The 12,729-nt window shown below is 39.3% G+C and overlaps 1 protein-coding gene across 5 annotated transcripts in view; it reads left to right on the top strand.

Moving 5' to 3' along the window:
* The window catches only part of scaper (S-phase cyclin A-associated protein in the ER), a 56,885-nt gene that overhangs the window by 10,639 nt on the left and 33,517 nt on the right, over positions 1-12,729 (top strand). For 2 of the 5 annotated variants that reach the window (XM_041996324.1, XM_041996326.1), the window contains exons 7-20: positions 171-298; positions 392-678; positions 1,193-1,543; positions 2,658-2,825; positions 2,961-3,027; positions 3,115-3,232; positions 3,402-3,513; positions 3,917-4,057; positions 4,196-4,351; positions 4,434-4,576; positions 4,780-4,861; positions 4,956-5,108; positions 6,680-6,787; positions 11,127-11,263. In XM_041996324.1, the coding sequence (XP_041852258.1) occupies positions 171-298; positions 392-678; positions 1,193-1,543; positions 2,658-2,825; positions 2,961-3,027; positions 3,115-3,232; positions 3,402-3,513; positions 3,917-4,057; positions 4,196-4,351; positions 4,434-4,576; positions 4,780-4,861; positions 4,956-5,108; positions 6,680-6,787; positions 11,127-11,263 (2,151 nt within the window). The remainder of the gene's footprint in view (positions 1-170; positions 299-391; positions 679-1,192; positions 1,544-2,657; positions 2,826-2,960; positions 3,028-3,114; positions 3,233-3,401; positions 3,514-3,916; positions 4,058-4,195; positions 4,352-4,433; positions 4,577-4,779; positions 4,862-4,955; positions 5,109-6,679; positions 6,788-11,126; positions 11,264-12,729) is intronic. The other 3 variants (XM_041996327.1, XM_041996329.1, XM_041996325.1) reach the window with 2 other exon arrangements.

The following is a 12,729-nucleotide window of genomic DNA, read 5'->3' as shown; positions in this document are numbered from 1 at the left end:
GAGGTTAGATAGACTGTCTTCAGCAGGCTGAAGCATTTTTTGATGATCAGCACAGTAGGAGCTGCTCAGAAGTGGTTTTGCTAAGATTTAACCTGTTAAGGTGCCACCTCGCAGGTTCACATTTATTTGTTCTCATGTGTGATGTGTGTGTCTGTCTGTGTCTTGACCAGTGGTCCTGCATCAACATTGGCTGCAGCTCGGCTCTCACACACAGGTCCCAGCTGGGCAGACAGAGTAAAGTGCTCTCAGTCTGTCCATAACGCCAGTCAACCCAATGCATTCCCGAAAGAAAAACCTAGTAAGAAATCCTCATAAAAGCCCCCCGTAGAACTGAAAAGATTGTGGTTTCAGTCACTTTTCCTCTCTTGCTGAATATCTTCTGTGTTTCTAGGTAAAAAAGACGCAGAGGGCTGGGAGACTGTACAGCGAGGACGTACTGCCAAACCTCGCTCTGCTGCCATAGTTGCCAAGGTCAGTCCTGTCTTGGCTCATGTCGCCCAAAAACAGGACAGCGCCAAGAGTAACCAGTCACATCTGCCGACACAGGAAGGGCGACAGCTTCATCCTGAGCGTCCTCCGGACAAAGATGTGACCCAGACTGACACAGGACAACAAGTCCCTGTGGAGCTTAAACCACCGGAGAAGATTGAACGTCCAGAGAATGGAAACATAATGGAGGTACTGATGTTGAGTACCTTGTGACGTCTTTCAACCAGAGCAGTCCCTGGATATAAATTATTCACGAGGAGCAGTGCAACATTAGATCATTTTATCAGCCACTTTTGTTTTTGTTTTTGGCTCTATGGTATTAGTAGGCAGAATGTCCAGACAGTCATATCAATTTGAAGTGATTGATTCACTGACATCTCAGTGGCAAAAAGACCCATTGTCCCCATTGTCATGAAATAAATATTGATGGCGCATCAAGACACACTTGGTAAGGGTGTGTTACAGTTGGTTGATGCAGCAATATAAATGTGTAAATGTGTATTTCCAATTTGTCTGCTTATTTTGATCATCACTAGATGTTTAGAGCATGTCAGTACCAGTGCCTTTGCATGACTTGTTTTATTGGTGTGTTGATTACTGACTTTTTTTTTTTCCATTTAATTTTTATTACTATCATGAACAGCTTGAATTATGCATGTATTTACTTAAGTTTGCGTGTGTTTGTGTGTGACTGTTGGTGCAGCCCCCAGCAGCAAGTGTACAAGACCCGGGGCAGTGTGTCGACGCACCATTTGGAGACGTGCCACCCCCCATAGCATCTCTTACCCCATCCCAAGCCCCAGAGCTTACTCCACCCACAGCCACTGCCCCACCAACAGACATAACCATATCAGTCCCAGTCCCCACTCTGGCTATTACAACATCCATAGACCTGCCCCAGACGGATGGGCTCAGTACTTTGTTGGTCCCTGGGGACAATGGGGCAGAATGGGGCTCGTCACAGGGCATGGCCACATCTGCTACAGGACAGGCCGAGACTCCCATGGCAGCGGTGAAACTGGAGAGTGTGCTGGACCCCACAGAGCTTTCTACTGTGAGTGCTGAGAGATGGAGGAGCAGAGGGAGGGGAGGGCTGACAGGGCAGGGATCCCAGAGGGTCCTTCACCGTCTAAACAAACTTGATCTTTAGAAATCTCCACATCAAATGTACAGGCAGGACTGCTTACCTCTGTAGTGTTTTATTAGTAAGATTCACTGTTAAGAATAGCTGTGAGTAGATGGACTTTGTTCTCAGACATACTGTAGTCCCAGGCTGTTGCCTAAAGTAGTTTCTCATCTTGTATTAGTTTTATACCATAACAGTTTTCGGAATCTGTGTGAGCCAACTTTATGAAGGTTCTTCCCTTCACATGAAAGCATTGCTGAACCATAAGTAACCATGAAAATAAATGGTCCTGATTTTTACTAATTGTAATCTTGTCCAGGTCAAACTTATGTGGCTAGGATGTAGACTCATCATTAATGCTTATTCATACCTCTTTTTAAAGACAAATAATTTTGTGTACTCACTGCGCTGAAGTTTTCTGAGTGTCTCCCCTTATTAGTGCAATGCTATAAGAAAAAGTAAACTACCCAAATACTTAAAATATTTGAGTAAAGTACCAGTTTAATAGAGAAGAAGCATCAGTTGCCTCCTTCCACCATCTCCTCATCCTCACTGTTGCACCTTGCATGACTGAATGCTTCCTCATTTGTGATTTGTAGTGTTTATGTGGTACAAACTGGGACTGGGTTTATGTGTCAAGTTCATACACTCATATGCAAATCTGTACAGTATATAATCTTTTTTAAAATCATTTATTAATCTTATATTATTCACTAAATAATCATAGAAGTAAAGCACCTGCAAAATCTCCAGTGATTTTGGAAAGCATTACACTCTTATTGTATTACTCATTGTCATCTTAGCACAAACCTAAGGAGGTAAAGAAATGTGACACTACCTATTACACATTTATCAATTATGTAAATGATAGTTTTTTTTCTTCAGTAGTATTATTTATGTTTTTTTTAAGAGTATTTCATTATATAGTATCACATTAACAGTTTTCAGAGTATGAAAATATCTATGCATAGATTGTGTTAGTTTGAACATTATACATTTCTGAAATGTTTAAATGTGTAATGAGATCGGTTCATGTATTCAGCCTCAGTCAATGGCAGAGGTCTTGGCCAAGAAAGAGGAGCTTGCAGATCGGCTGGAGAAGGCCAATGAAGAGGCCATCGCAAGCGCCATCGCTGAGGAGGAACAGCTGAATAGAGAGATTCAAGCAGAGAACAATGACCTGGAGACTGACGCTGAAAGCGACTTTTCTGTAATAATCTTTTTGGTTTCACTTTGATTTGCCCACTGTTAAAAAAGAACAAGAAATATATATATTTATTTTTTTTTATTTTTTTTTATTCAAAAATTTATTGTGAATTGATGAAAAAACAAATTTTTACCACAGGCTAGCATCAGCAGCGGAGGTTGTGGAGTCACTATAGATTGGAGTGACATGCTGGCAGATTTTGATGGTATGGAATAAACATCTAAATGAACTAAATCAGTCTTTTGTTAAAAGGAAAAATTACACCATAGTGTTGTGGTTGTTGGTTTTGTAGCTCGGGAAACGTGGCGTCAGAGTACCTCTTGGGGGGACATGGTAGAAGAAGAACCTGCTCGGCCACCTGGGCATGGAATCCACATGCATGAGAAACTATCCTCACCGTCACGCAAAAGGTACAGCGCCTTGCCTTCTGCTGTTAGTCTTTTTTCACTACTTTATCTGATTGTCCTATTATTTTTCAGTCAACATCCAAAATAGCCTAACAGACCCTGGTGTCTGCTGTGCATGTTGTTAATGAGGAGAAAAAAAAGCTGTATGATTTGTCTTCATTTTTTTTGACAGAACCATTGCAGAGTCAAAGAAGAAACATGAGGAGAAACAGCTGAAGGCACAGCAGCTCAGGGACAAACTTCGGGAGGAAAAGACACTCAAACTGCAGAAGCTCATGGAGAGGGTAAGTAAGCTGTACCGACCTGAAGGACATCACCCTAAAGAAACTTCATCACATCAAGAGCTTCTTTCAGCACACTGCTTGATAGAATCACTAAATATTATAACCCCTTCCAGTCACATCCAGACCAGCTGGCTACAGCCATAAGACACACTACTAGCCAAAATCAACAAGCTTTCATGAAGTTTGTTTTTATACTTTAGACCATAGCATGATGAGTGAGCCCTAGAATAATTTGGGTTACCCACATAAATTCATGAAGTGTTGTGTATTCTCAATGATCCCCTCATGGACACACTAGAAAGGGTGGAAACTCTAAAATCCACTGTCTTTTTAGTCTTGAAGAATCTGTTGTGCATTCCTCTTTTTTTCACCACTCGTGCTGCTCTTTCTTTGATTTCTGCAGGAGAAAGATGTGCGGAAATGGAAAGAAGAATTGTTGGAGCAGCGTCGGAGGATGATGGAGGAAAAGCTATTGCATGCCGAGTTTAAACGAGAGCTGCAGTTACAGGCAATTGTGAAGAAGGCCCAGGAAGAAGAAGCCAAGGTAGAGATGGGAATTCATTATAAGATTCAACTTAATTCCTGTAGGAGGTTTAAAATCTCACAAATTTAGTGGGTTTACCATCCCACTGTTTATTCATATTTTGTCTGTTCAAATCATTCTGTATATTTTCCCTAACAGGTGAATGAAATTGCTTTCATAAACACTCTGGAAGCCCAAAACAAGAGGCATGATGCCCTGGCTAAGTTAAGTGAATATGAGCAACGGCTTAATGAACTGCAGGAAGAGAGGCAGAGGAGACAGGAGGAGAAGCAGGCCAGGGATGAAGCTGTTCAGGTATGAACTTTGCTTTAGGCATGAACTTTGTGATTTTCACAATTTACTGCATCTTCATTATCTCCTTACTTTTGTTTTGCAGGAACGCAAACGGGTCCTGGAAGCAGAGCGGCAGGCCAGAGTGGAGGAGCTGCTGATTCGTAGGAAAGAGCAGGAGGCTCGTATTGAACAGCAGAGGCAGGAAAAGGAGAAAGCTAGAGAGGATGCAGCACGGGAAAGGGCCAGGTTTGTTTTTCCAGGCTCCTTGGACATCAGTGTATGATATGGATTCAGGCAGCATGTAGGCTCTTATCAGTTTTTGTACACACTATTGTGTCAGAGAATGAGTTTAGAAAGAATAAATTGACATTGTTTACACATCAGGCTGCATTCAGTAACCAGTAATCTAAGCATAATCTGGTTTTACACTGCTTTTTGTTAATCTAAAGAGACAGAGAAGAGCGTCTGGCTGCGCTTAGTGCTGCCCAGCAAGAGGCCATGGAGGAGCTACAGAAGAAAATTCAGATGAAGGTAAACTTATACCACAGCACCTTGCTTCTTGAGCAGACATCATGCAGGAATCCCTTTCTCCCACATGACCCGTGGTTTCTGGTTTCTTCCATAGCATGACGAGAGCAGCCGCAGGCATATGGAGCAAATCGAGCAGAGAAAGGAGAAGGCGGCTGAGCTCAGCAGTGGTCGACATGCGAACATGGACTATGCCCCCAAACTGACACCATATGAGCGCAAGAAGCAGTGCTCACTGTGTGGCGTTGTAGTACGTAAAGTTTATTCTCATCACTTTCAGATCATGTTGATGTTTTCAGTTTGCAGATTTTTTTGACAGTGTTGTTTGGTGTTGATGTTACTTGAGTCTAGGATGTTAAACAAGGTAACTCCTCTCTACAGTTTTTCAGGCTGTAGTTTTCCCATTTTATCGCTAACTGATAAAATGTATAGTGTAAAATAAAGTACATTTCAGTTGTATGGTTTTATGTATAAGACAATTAAAAATAATCAGATTTTTATCATATCTTAAAAATGTAATGTTTAATAACCTCAGTCTATTGCAGGTGTGGACAGGTTGTACCCTGCCTCTCACCTAGTAACTGCCAGGATAGTGTTCAGCTTCCCCGCAACCCTGAGTTGGAATATACAATATAGAAAATGGAAGTGTAAAAACTAAGTCCAAATGGAGTAGGATTGTGTGAAAAACTAAGCACATTCTTACTGGTTTCACAGGGAATTAAGCTGGAAGTTTCTTCAGTTTTCTCTGGATCTTTCATGTTGTTCATGGTTAATCTTTTCATTAGTTAATGCCCACAGGCCTTAATGATCTAAAACATTGTAACAAAGAATATATAACCTAAAACCCAAAATAATATATTTACCTAATTAAGACCTGTTATGGGCCAGATTATGATTTAATTTTTCTAGTTGTTAAATCTTAAAATCAGAAGAAACCTCATGGACCTCATATATACAAAAATATTCTTTTATATGAAGGTGATTCAGAAGATTTTAGAAGAGCCCTCATTTAAATTAAATTTAACCTAATTGATTAAACAGATTTCTGTCTCTTTTTTTTTTTTTTTTAAATAAAACATCTGGTAACAAATTCCTCGAGCAGGCATATTTATCTCTGATTAAGTGGCTACCATGACAACAAGGGTGGGACATCTCGAGTCTTCAGACCAGCATCAGATAAAAAGAAGGATTGAGGGCAAAAGAGGGAATCTTGTTAAAACGTTAGATGACCTTGGCCGACATCCGACACCAGAGATCATGGACGGGTCAGCAGCAAGCACTTTATTTAATGACATTAAACACAAACCATCTCAAATGGGCTTGTTTCCAGAAATGGAACAAAAACAATTCCTGCTATACACCTGCCTCTTTGTCATGGCCATTTGTCAGAGCTGTACTGCATTTATTTAGGCATCTATAATAAGTTGCTGTTGTGGGATACTTACATTTGGCAAATGAGGTATATTTAAGCCTTTTCTGTAAGTTGTTTTCATTTATAAGTTGAACTTTGCTTTGAAGGTTAAAATCACAGATCCATGTGCACTTCAGTGTGTTAAACAAAATAAATTTAAACATAATAGTTAATGTAACTAAGTTAACACCATTACGACTTGTTTTGGGGCCTAAGTAAAAATACCTTTTCTTTTTTTTTATTCTTTGCTTTAAATTGAGATTCAGGAGAGGCAGGTCATGTCCTATTGTACATGTCCATGTGGTGTATAGTTTCACTAGAGTAACACAGGACTGTGCTGACCCTTTCCTGCCTCCTGTTTCCATTGTGTCTACTGCTGTGACCTCTGACCATTGTGTTTGTATTTGTAGATCACCTCAGAGGTGCACCTGTTCAGTCACACCAAGGGCAAGAGGCACCAACAGGCCGTTCGAGACAGTAGCAGCATCCAGGGACGAGAGCTCTCTGATGAAGAAGTGGTGCGTATTACCCACACCCTGCTGAGAACAAACATCCACTCATTCTTATCAAAGAATACTGCCCTGCTGCTGCTTTTGTCATGTCAATGGACAAAGAGAAACAGCAGTTATCTTTTATGATGGGTCATTGTTATTGTTTATGCATCCCTTTATATACTGCTAGAGCTCCGTCTCTGGCTTTGTGAGGTTGCAAATGGGCCTTGAAATGTACACAGTTAAGGTTCAGCGCTTCAGTGGAGCATTAACATCACCCTCTTGTCCTAAGGCTTTTTTTTTGTCATGGAGCGGCTTTCCATGAGAAGGCAGCTTGTTAATGCAAGGTAGCCTCTCTGGCTGCAATATGAGATTGGCTTTTCAGCAGTGCTCATTGTGAGGCTGACAACTGTTAGTGCTATATGCAGCACCTTTGGCCCCATCAGCTCCTTCATTCAGAGCCTTTTTTCCCCCTTTTCCCAACCAGGAATAATTAGTTCCTTCTACCTTCATTTCTTCAAAATCATTGCTTCTCAAAGCACTTGTAACATTTTTTTCTTTGACAATATGATGAACATTTTGTATTTTCCTTTTCAAAACAATATTTAAGCCCTGTCTGAGCTTGGAGTTGAAGAAGTTTCTGTATGCAAATGCATCATTCACGCATAGCCAGTATTTCTCTATATTTCAAGTGAAAGTTGGAGCACTATACAAAAACAGGAATAGAGGCTGCATCCATTCATAGAACAAAGTAAATTAAACTGGATTTTTCGATTGTTGACAGCGCTTACTTTCTGAAACCCAAATTAATGTATCCACACTTCCACAACACAGAATGCTACTGCATCAACATATTTTATATAAAAGTTGCTGTCCAGGTTTAAGAGCCTGGTTATGTGTCTGTCACAGATGTCAACATAGAGAATGGAGAGGAGATGACTATCGATATGGGTCACTGTTGTTCTGCCCCACTTGGATGTACTGGTATTTTCTGGTGCCTATTCATGATCTGCCCAAAGCTTTCAACGCAAAAGTATCACAGAAATGGCAGTCTGTGCAGTGTTTTCTAAGACTTGATTAAGATGCATTTCTTTTGTACGAGTGTATCCTCTTCTCTTTTTATTTGTATCAAATCGCAACTTGGTCTTTGCCATTTGATTTATGTTATTGCCAACTATTTTGGAGACTGGCTCCATAACTTATCTACAGTGAAAGCTTTTTAATTAAAATTAAGCCCAACAGTTCAACCACGCACATTACTCCACAATTTTTAGCAGAGTTTGGAAGCAGATGCTCTGTGCTTACAAATGACTTTTGCTCCTTCTTAAAGACTGAAAATGTATTTATCATCAAGGTGCTAGATTGATGTATGGACAAAGGGCATAGAGATTGCTTTCAGTGCTTTAACTCAGTTTTTCTCATGATTTAAATGACAAATTAACTCTGATATATTTATTTATTCAAACAGAAAGAGGACCAGCATACATCCTGATATAATTTCAGTAGCTCACAAAATTAAAATGCAGCATATTAGAAAAAGGGAATTTAAAAAAATTGTGCCACCAACACAGATTGGGAGATTCTCCTGTTCCCCATCACACTGAACACATAGGCTTTCCCTGTATAATGTCCTGCTTACATATTAATTAACATATCTGAATCTTTATTTACCTATTTAACTATTTATTTATTTATTTATTGAAGTGCCCTACATGTTTTCCTGTACAACATGCAACAATAGGCAGCTTATCCTTAGCCCAGATAATCAAAATACATTTTTTGACAAATTATTGAAAGTTGTCACATTGTTTGAATATTAATGAACTACTTCTTCATCTAATCTCTTCAGATGCAGATACAGGACTTTTCCTTTGTAGCTTATCCATAGTGCTTGGTAAGCACAACCAGTTGAAGGTGAAGGTGGGCTAAAGGGCTTGTTATTGAAGTTGTACCAAAATTTAAAAAAAACTTGATGAAATATCAAGACTATCAGCTGAATTAGGCCTCTCCCACTCCACATTGGTCTGTGATCTGATCTGATTGTTGTCAATAGTTCTGTTTGCATAATATTAATAGTGATGGGTATAAGGTAGCAGATGCTGTTCTTTACAAAAATGTCATGTAAACCACTGTCATTGGCAACTTAATCTGATGGAGTATCATGTCTTCTCCCTAGAAGCTATTATGAAATGCAGCTTTGGAAGCCTACCACTCAGGCTTTTGTGTATGACAAAAGAAGCAATGGATGAACATATCCCATAGAACTTAGTTTTGTATAGGCTGGCTTTTAGATCTGTGGCAAGCTGGTGGGTGTTAGGGAAAGGGGGGTGTTTACAATGCTATCACATTTCTCCCACCAGGGGCAATATGTGGTATTGTGTGGTTGTGGTGTCCCTAGGCCAGTTTCAGAGCTGCTTTGTTACTATGGTTCAGTCTTGGACAGCTGTCTTTCACCTACTGTATTCTTTTCAATTGCCCAAAGTCTACACAACTTCCTCACAGACTGACTTGCCTCGAAACGGAAAATGTTACCATAAAAATTCAAGTGGGAAAGAATTGTAATCTGTGTGTTAATATTGTAATATTTTAGGCATCTTTTATGTAACTCCAACTTTGCAACAGATGATGTTTTGGATGTGTTACTGAAGCAATTCCATTAAGTGAGTGGCTTGTGCGCTGGATAGCCTCTCAGAAAGATGACAGATCTGCTGCCGTGCAAGCATGGGAAAGCAACGGTCATGAGTCATGACTGACCTGTAATATCAGTGACAAGAGGGTAAAGGTGCACACATATAATAAATGCAGACACACGCACACTTTCTAGAAAACATTGTACCTTTGCATGCAATAACCTTTGCATTTTTAAAATTATCAGTTATCATCCCGCCCTTGGTGTTTTTTTTTTTTTTTTTTTTCTTTTTTTACTATTTTTAGCTATAAAAATTATTAACTAAATGACCAAGTTATTCCGTTTTTTACGTATTTTAACAACATTAAAACTCTTCCAAATTTGTCTCTAATATTACATAAAAATCCCTTCTGTTTTATTTTTATTATGATTGATATTAATGGCAAACCTTCCCACAGTTGTAATTTCATTTTCTTTTTTTTTATTTTGATTTTTAATGTCATTATTTTATTTGTTCACATGAATATGTAACCTCAGCCCACAACACCAACATTAAACATATACATAGTGGGAAAAGTACAGAAAATCTGATATGTGAAATAACCTAGCCTTTTTTTAACTCACACAGGAAATTGTATTTATATTGGAATCAATTGCTCATAGTATAAAGTTAATTTATAAAATAGGTTTTGGGGACTTCTATTTCAAGATGTTAAAGAACATTTTAGGAGCAGTCTGTAGTTTGTGGCACTAATTCACTTTTGCATACGTAAGGTTTTTACAACCTGTCTCAGTTAAAATCCCCTATTCAAGCAGCAGGTGCAGGAACATCACTGACCAAAGGGTATGGTATCCCACACAAAAGTTAGCTTGACTGCTGAATGGAAACCTTTTATCTGAGAACCAGCCTATTCTCTGGGGTGCTGCATGACAGCATAATTGGGTAATTGGTTTCTTGCACATGCATCATGCTGTTCAAATTGGGTTACATTCCCTCAGCTCCTGGTGGAAATATCAGAATCATCTGACAGGACTAGACAGAAGGCAACACCTCCAGGCTGCTAGCATGTCTATGGGTGGGCCAGAGGATACAAAAGAGGATACAGAATTGGAGGTAATTAGGATCCTGTGCAGCTATTGAGAGGTGTCATACAATATATTCAGTGTCACATTTTAAGTGTATAACTTCTTGTTGGGTTTGACAAGATGATCTGGTATTCGCACATTCATTTTCCACTGTTTCATTGTTTTGAAATCTATCCTCGATTTCTTGCTGAAAATTACATCACTTCTTACTGATTGATGTGCAGTAGACACTACCCTCTCAGTATATGGAATTCACTAAGAAATAAACATTTATGCAATATTTAAAGTCACAGCTGACAATATGGAGCAGATTTGACCTATTTTATGTCCTGGGTAGTTTTATCTGTAGCAATGTATAATAAGTTTAAGTTGACCAAATATGTTTTAAGTGAAATCTTACTCAGGTTATCTGGTCCTTGGCTTTCAATAAACCTGCAAAATTTGCATCTGAAATTTAATGGACTGGTGCAAGCTTCTAGAAAACAGAACATTTTGGTTAATTTAAAGTTATTTTAAAGTTATGCTTAAGTGCAGTACGTAGGGAAATATTTGTGTAACTTCCAAAATTTATTAATATGGATGTCACAGGGTAACAGTGATTTTCCAACATCTGATACATTAATTTTGTTTTATTTCTATTTTTTATTTTAGGAGCATCTTTCCTTGAAGAAATACATTATTGATGTTTTGACGGACAGCTCAGTATCCTCTGAAAGCATGAAGGATGGAGAGGAGCGGCAGAAAGCAAGGAAGAAGGCAAAGAAGCTCCGAGCCAGGATGAACTCCAGGTAATAACACTGTCTTTTTCTTCATTTCTGTCAGTTGGTCTTTATCCCTCTCCTTTTCCCCTCATCATCCCCTCACAATCACTGTGGACGAAACTGTGCCAGAAGTTTTTTATTTATTCATTTTTTTATGAGTGACAAGAAGATGGAAAGCAGATGTTATTTGCATCCTGGCTGTCTACAAGGTAACACTGATGAGCTTAATTTATGACCACTTTCTGTGATTGGGGAGCAAAGCTGCAAATCGATCCGTTTGTCCCCTGCTATCCCCTGTAAAGAGCTTTTCTCCAAATTGCTGCCATGGCATTGCCAAATCTAAAGTCTCCTTTGGTGTACAAGATGTATGTTAAAGTATGTATGAGCCATGGCCATTTTTCTTCTTCTCAGTTATTGATTTTTAAATGACGTATCAAAGAAAATCAATAGTAATCAACAAATAGGAGGTGGCATTGCTGTATGTCATAACCTGGACTTGAGCTCATTCTAACATACTGTCACAACAGGGAGGGAGGGGAGTGGAAGGAGATCCAGTGTTGACAGTACTTACTGGAAGATGCTATTGATGCAAATTATTGGGAAGACTCCTTCACAGGCAGGATAACATAAACACGCAAGATGCACTTCAGTTCTTTTTAGTATGCAATGTTGCAGTCTGTTGTGACAGATCATTCAATAGCCTGACTGCATCACGCTTGAACTTTGAATTGGGCCAAAACAGTTTGACCTGGCAAATATGGCTACATCCTGTTTGGCTGAAACTGTGTTACAGTATAATTGTGGCTGATATATATTACTATTTCTCTCACTTCTTGTAAGCTTAAGTGATATTTTTAAGGATGATTAATTGTTGTTATACTATTCAGAAGAGTATTAATTCTTCCGCTGACTAAGGAGACTAATATAGACTTAAACACCCATATGTCTTGAGCGCTTTATTCTTTGTACTGCTGTTTTTGCCTTTGTGAGGCTCAGCGGTGCTGCTAAAGTGACAACGTGATCTGCCTCTGTTCACCATCACTCGTGCAGCAGTCCCTCTGAGACCAGCACTCAAAGGCAACAGGCCTTTAGCGGTCATAAATAACGCAGAGCCCCCTGTAAACATAAAGGTGAGCCACTTCACCGCTGGGTGGAAATGAACCGTTTTATAGGAACAGAGTATGGTGTCCGTAAAAACGTGAGTGGTTCTCACAACAAGCCATCATGCAGCCCAGTTGTATCATAAAGTAGTGTGCACATATTTTAGATGTGCATTGTTCTTTTGCAGTTTAACCAACCTTGTCCACTAATAATTGGTTTTTGAAAGCAAGAAAAGCTTTTAAAATTTCATGTCAGTTGGACCTGTATGGAGATGAGTTTTGAGTTTAGAAAGCAAAGTCTCCCCTTGATGCTGTGTCAGAAGTTGCCTAGCTGTTGATGGTTGCTTGTTGCTCACTTAGCAGGAAACAGAGTAGCGTGTGTTTTGGTGAGTG

This window comes from Melanotaenia boesemani, chromosome 10 (genome assembly GCF_017639745.1).
Source record: "Melanotaenia boesemani isolate fMelBoe1 chromosome 10, fMelBoe1.pri, whole genome shotgun sequence".
Classification (NCBI taxonomy): domain Eukaryota; kingdom Metazoa; phylum Chordata; class Actinopteri; order Atheriniformes; family Melanotaeniidae; genus Melanotaenia; species Melanotaenia boesemani.
Note: the sequence above shows the minus strand (reverse complement) of the source record. Positions and strands in the feature narration are given on the sequence as shown.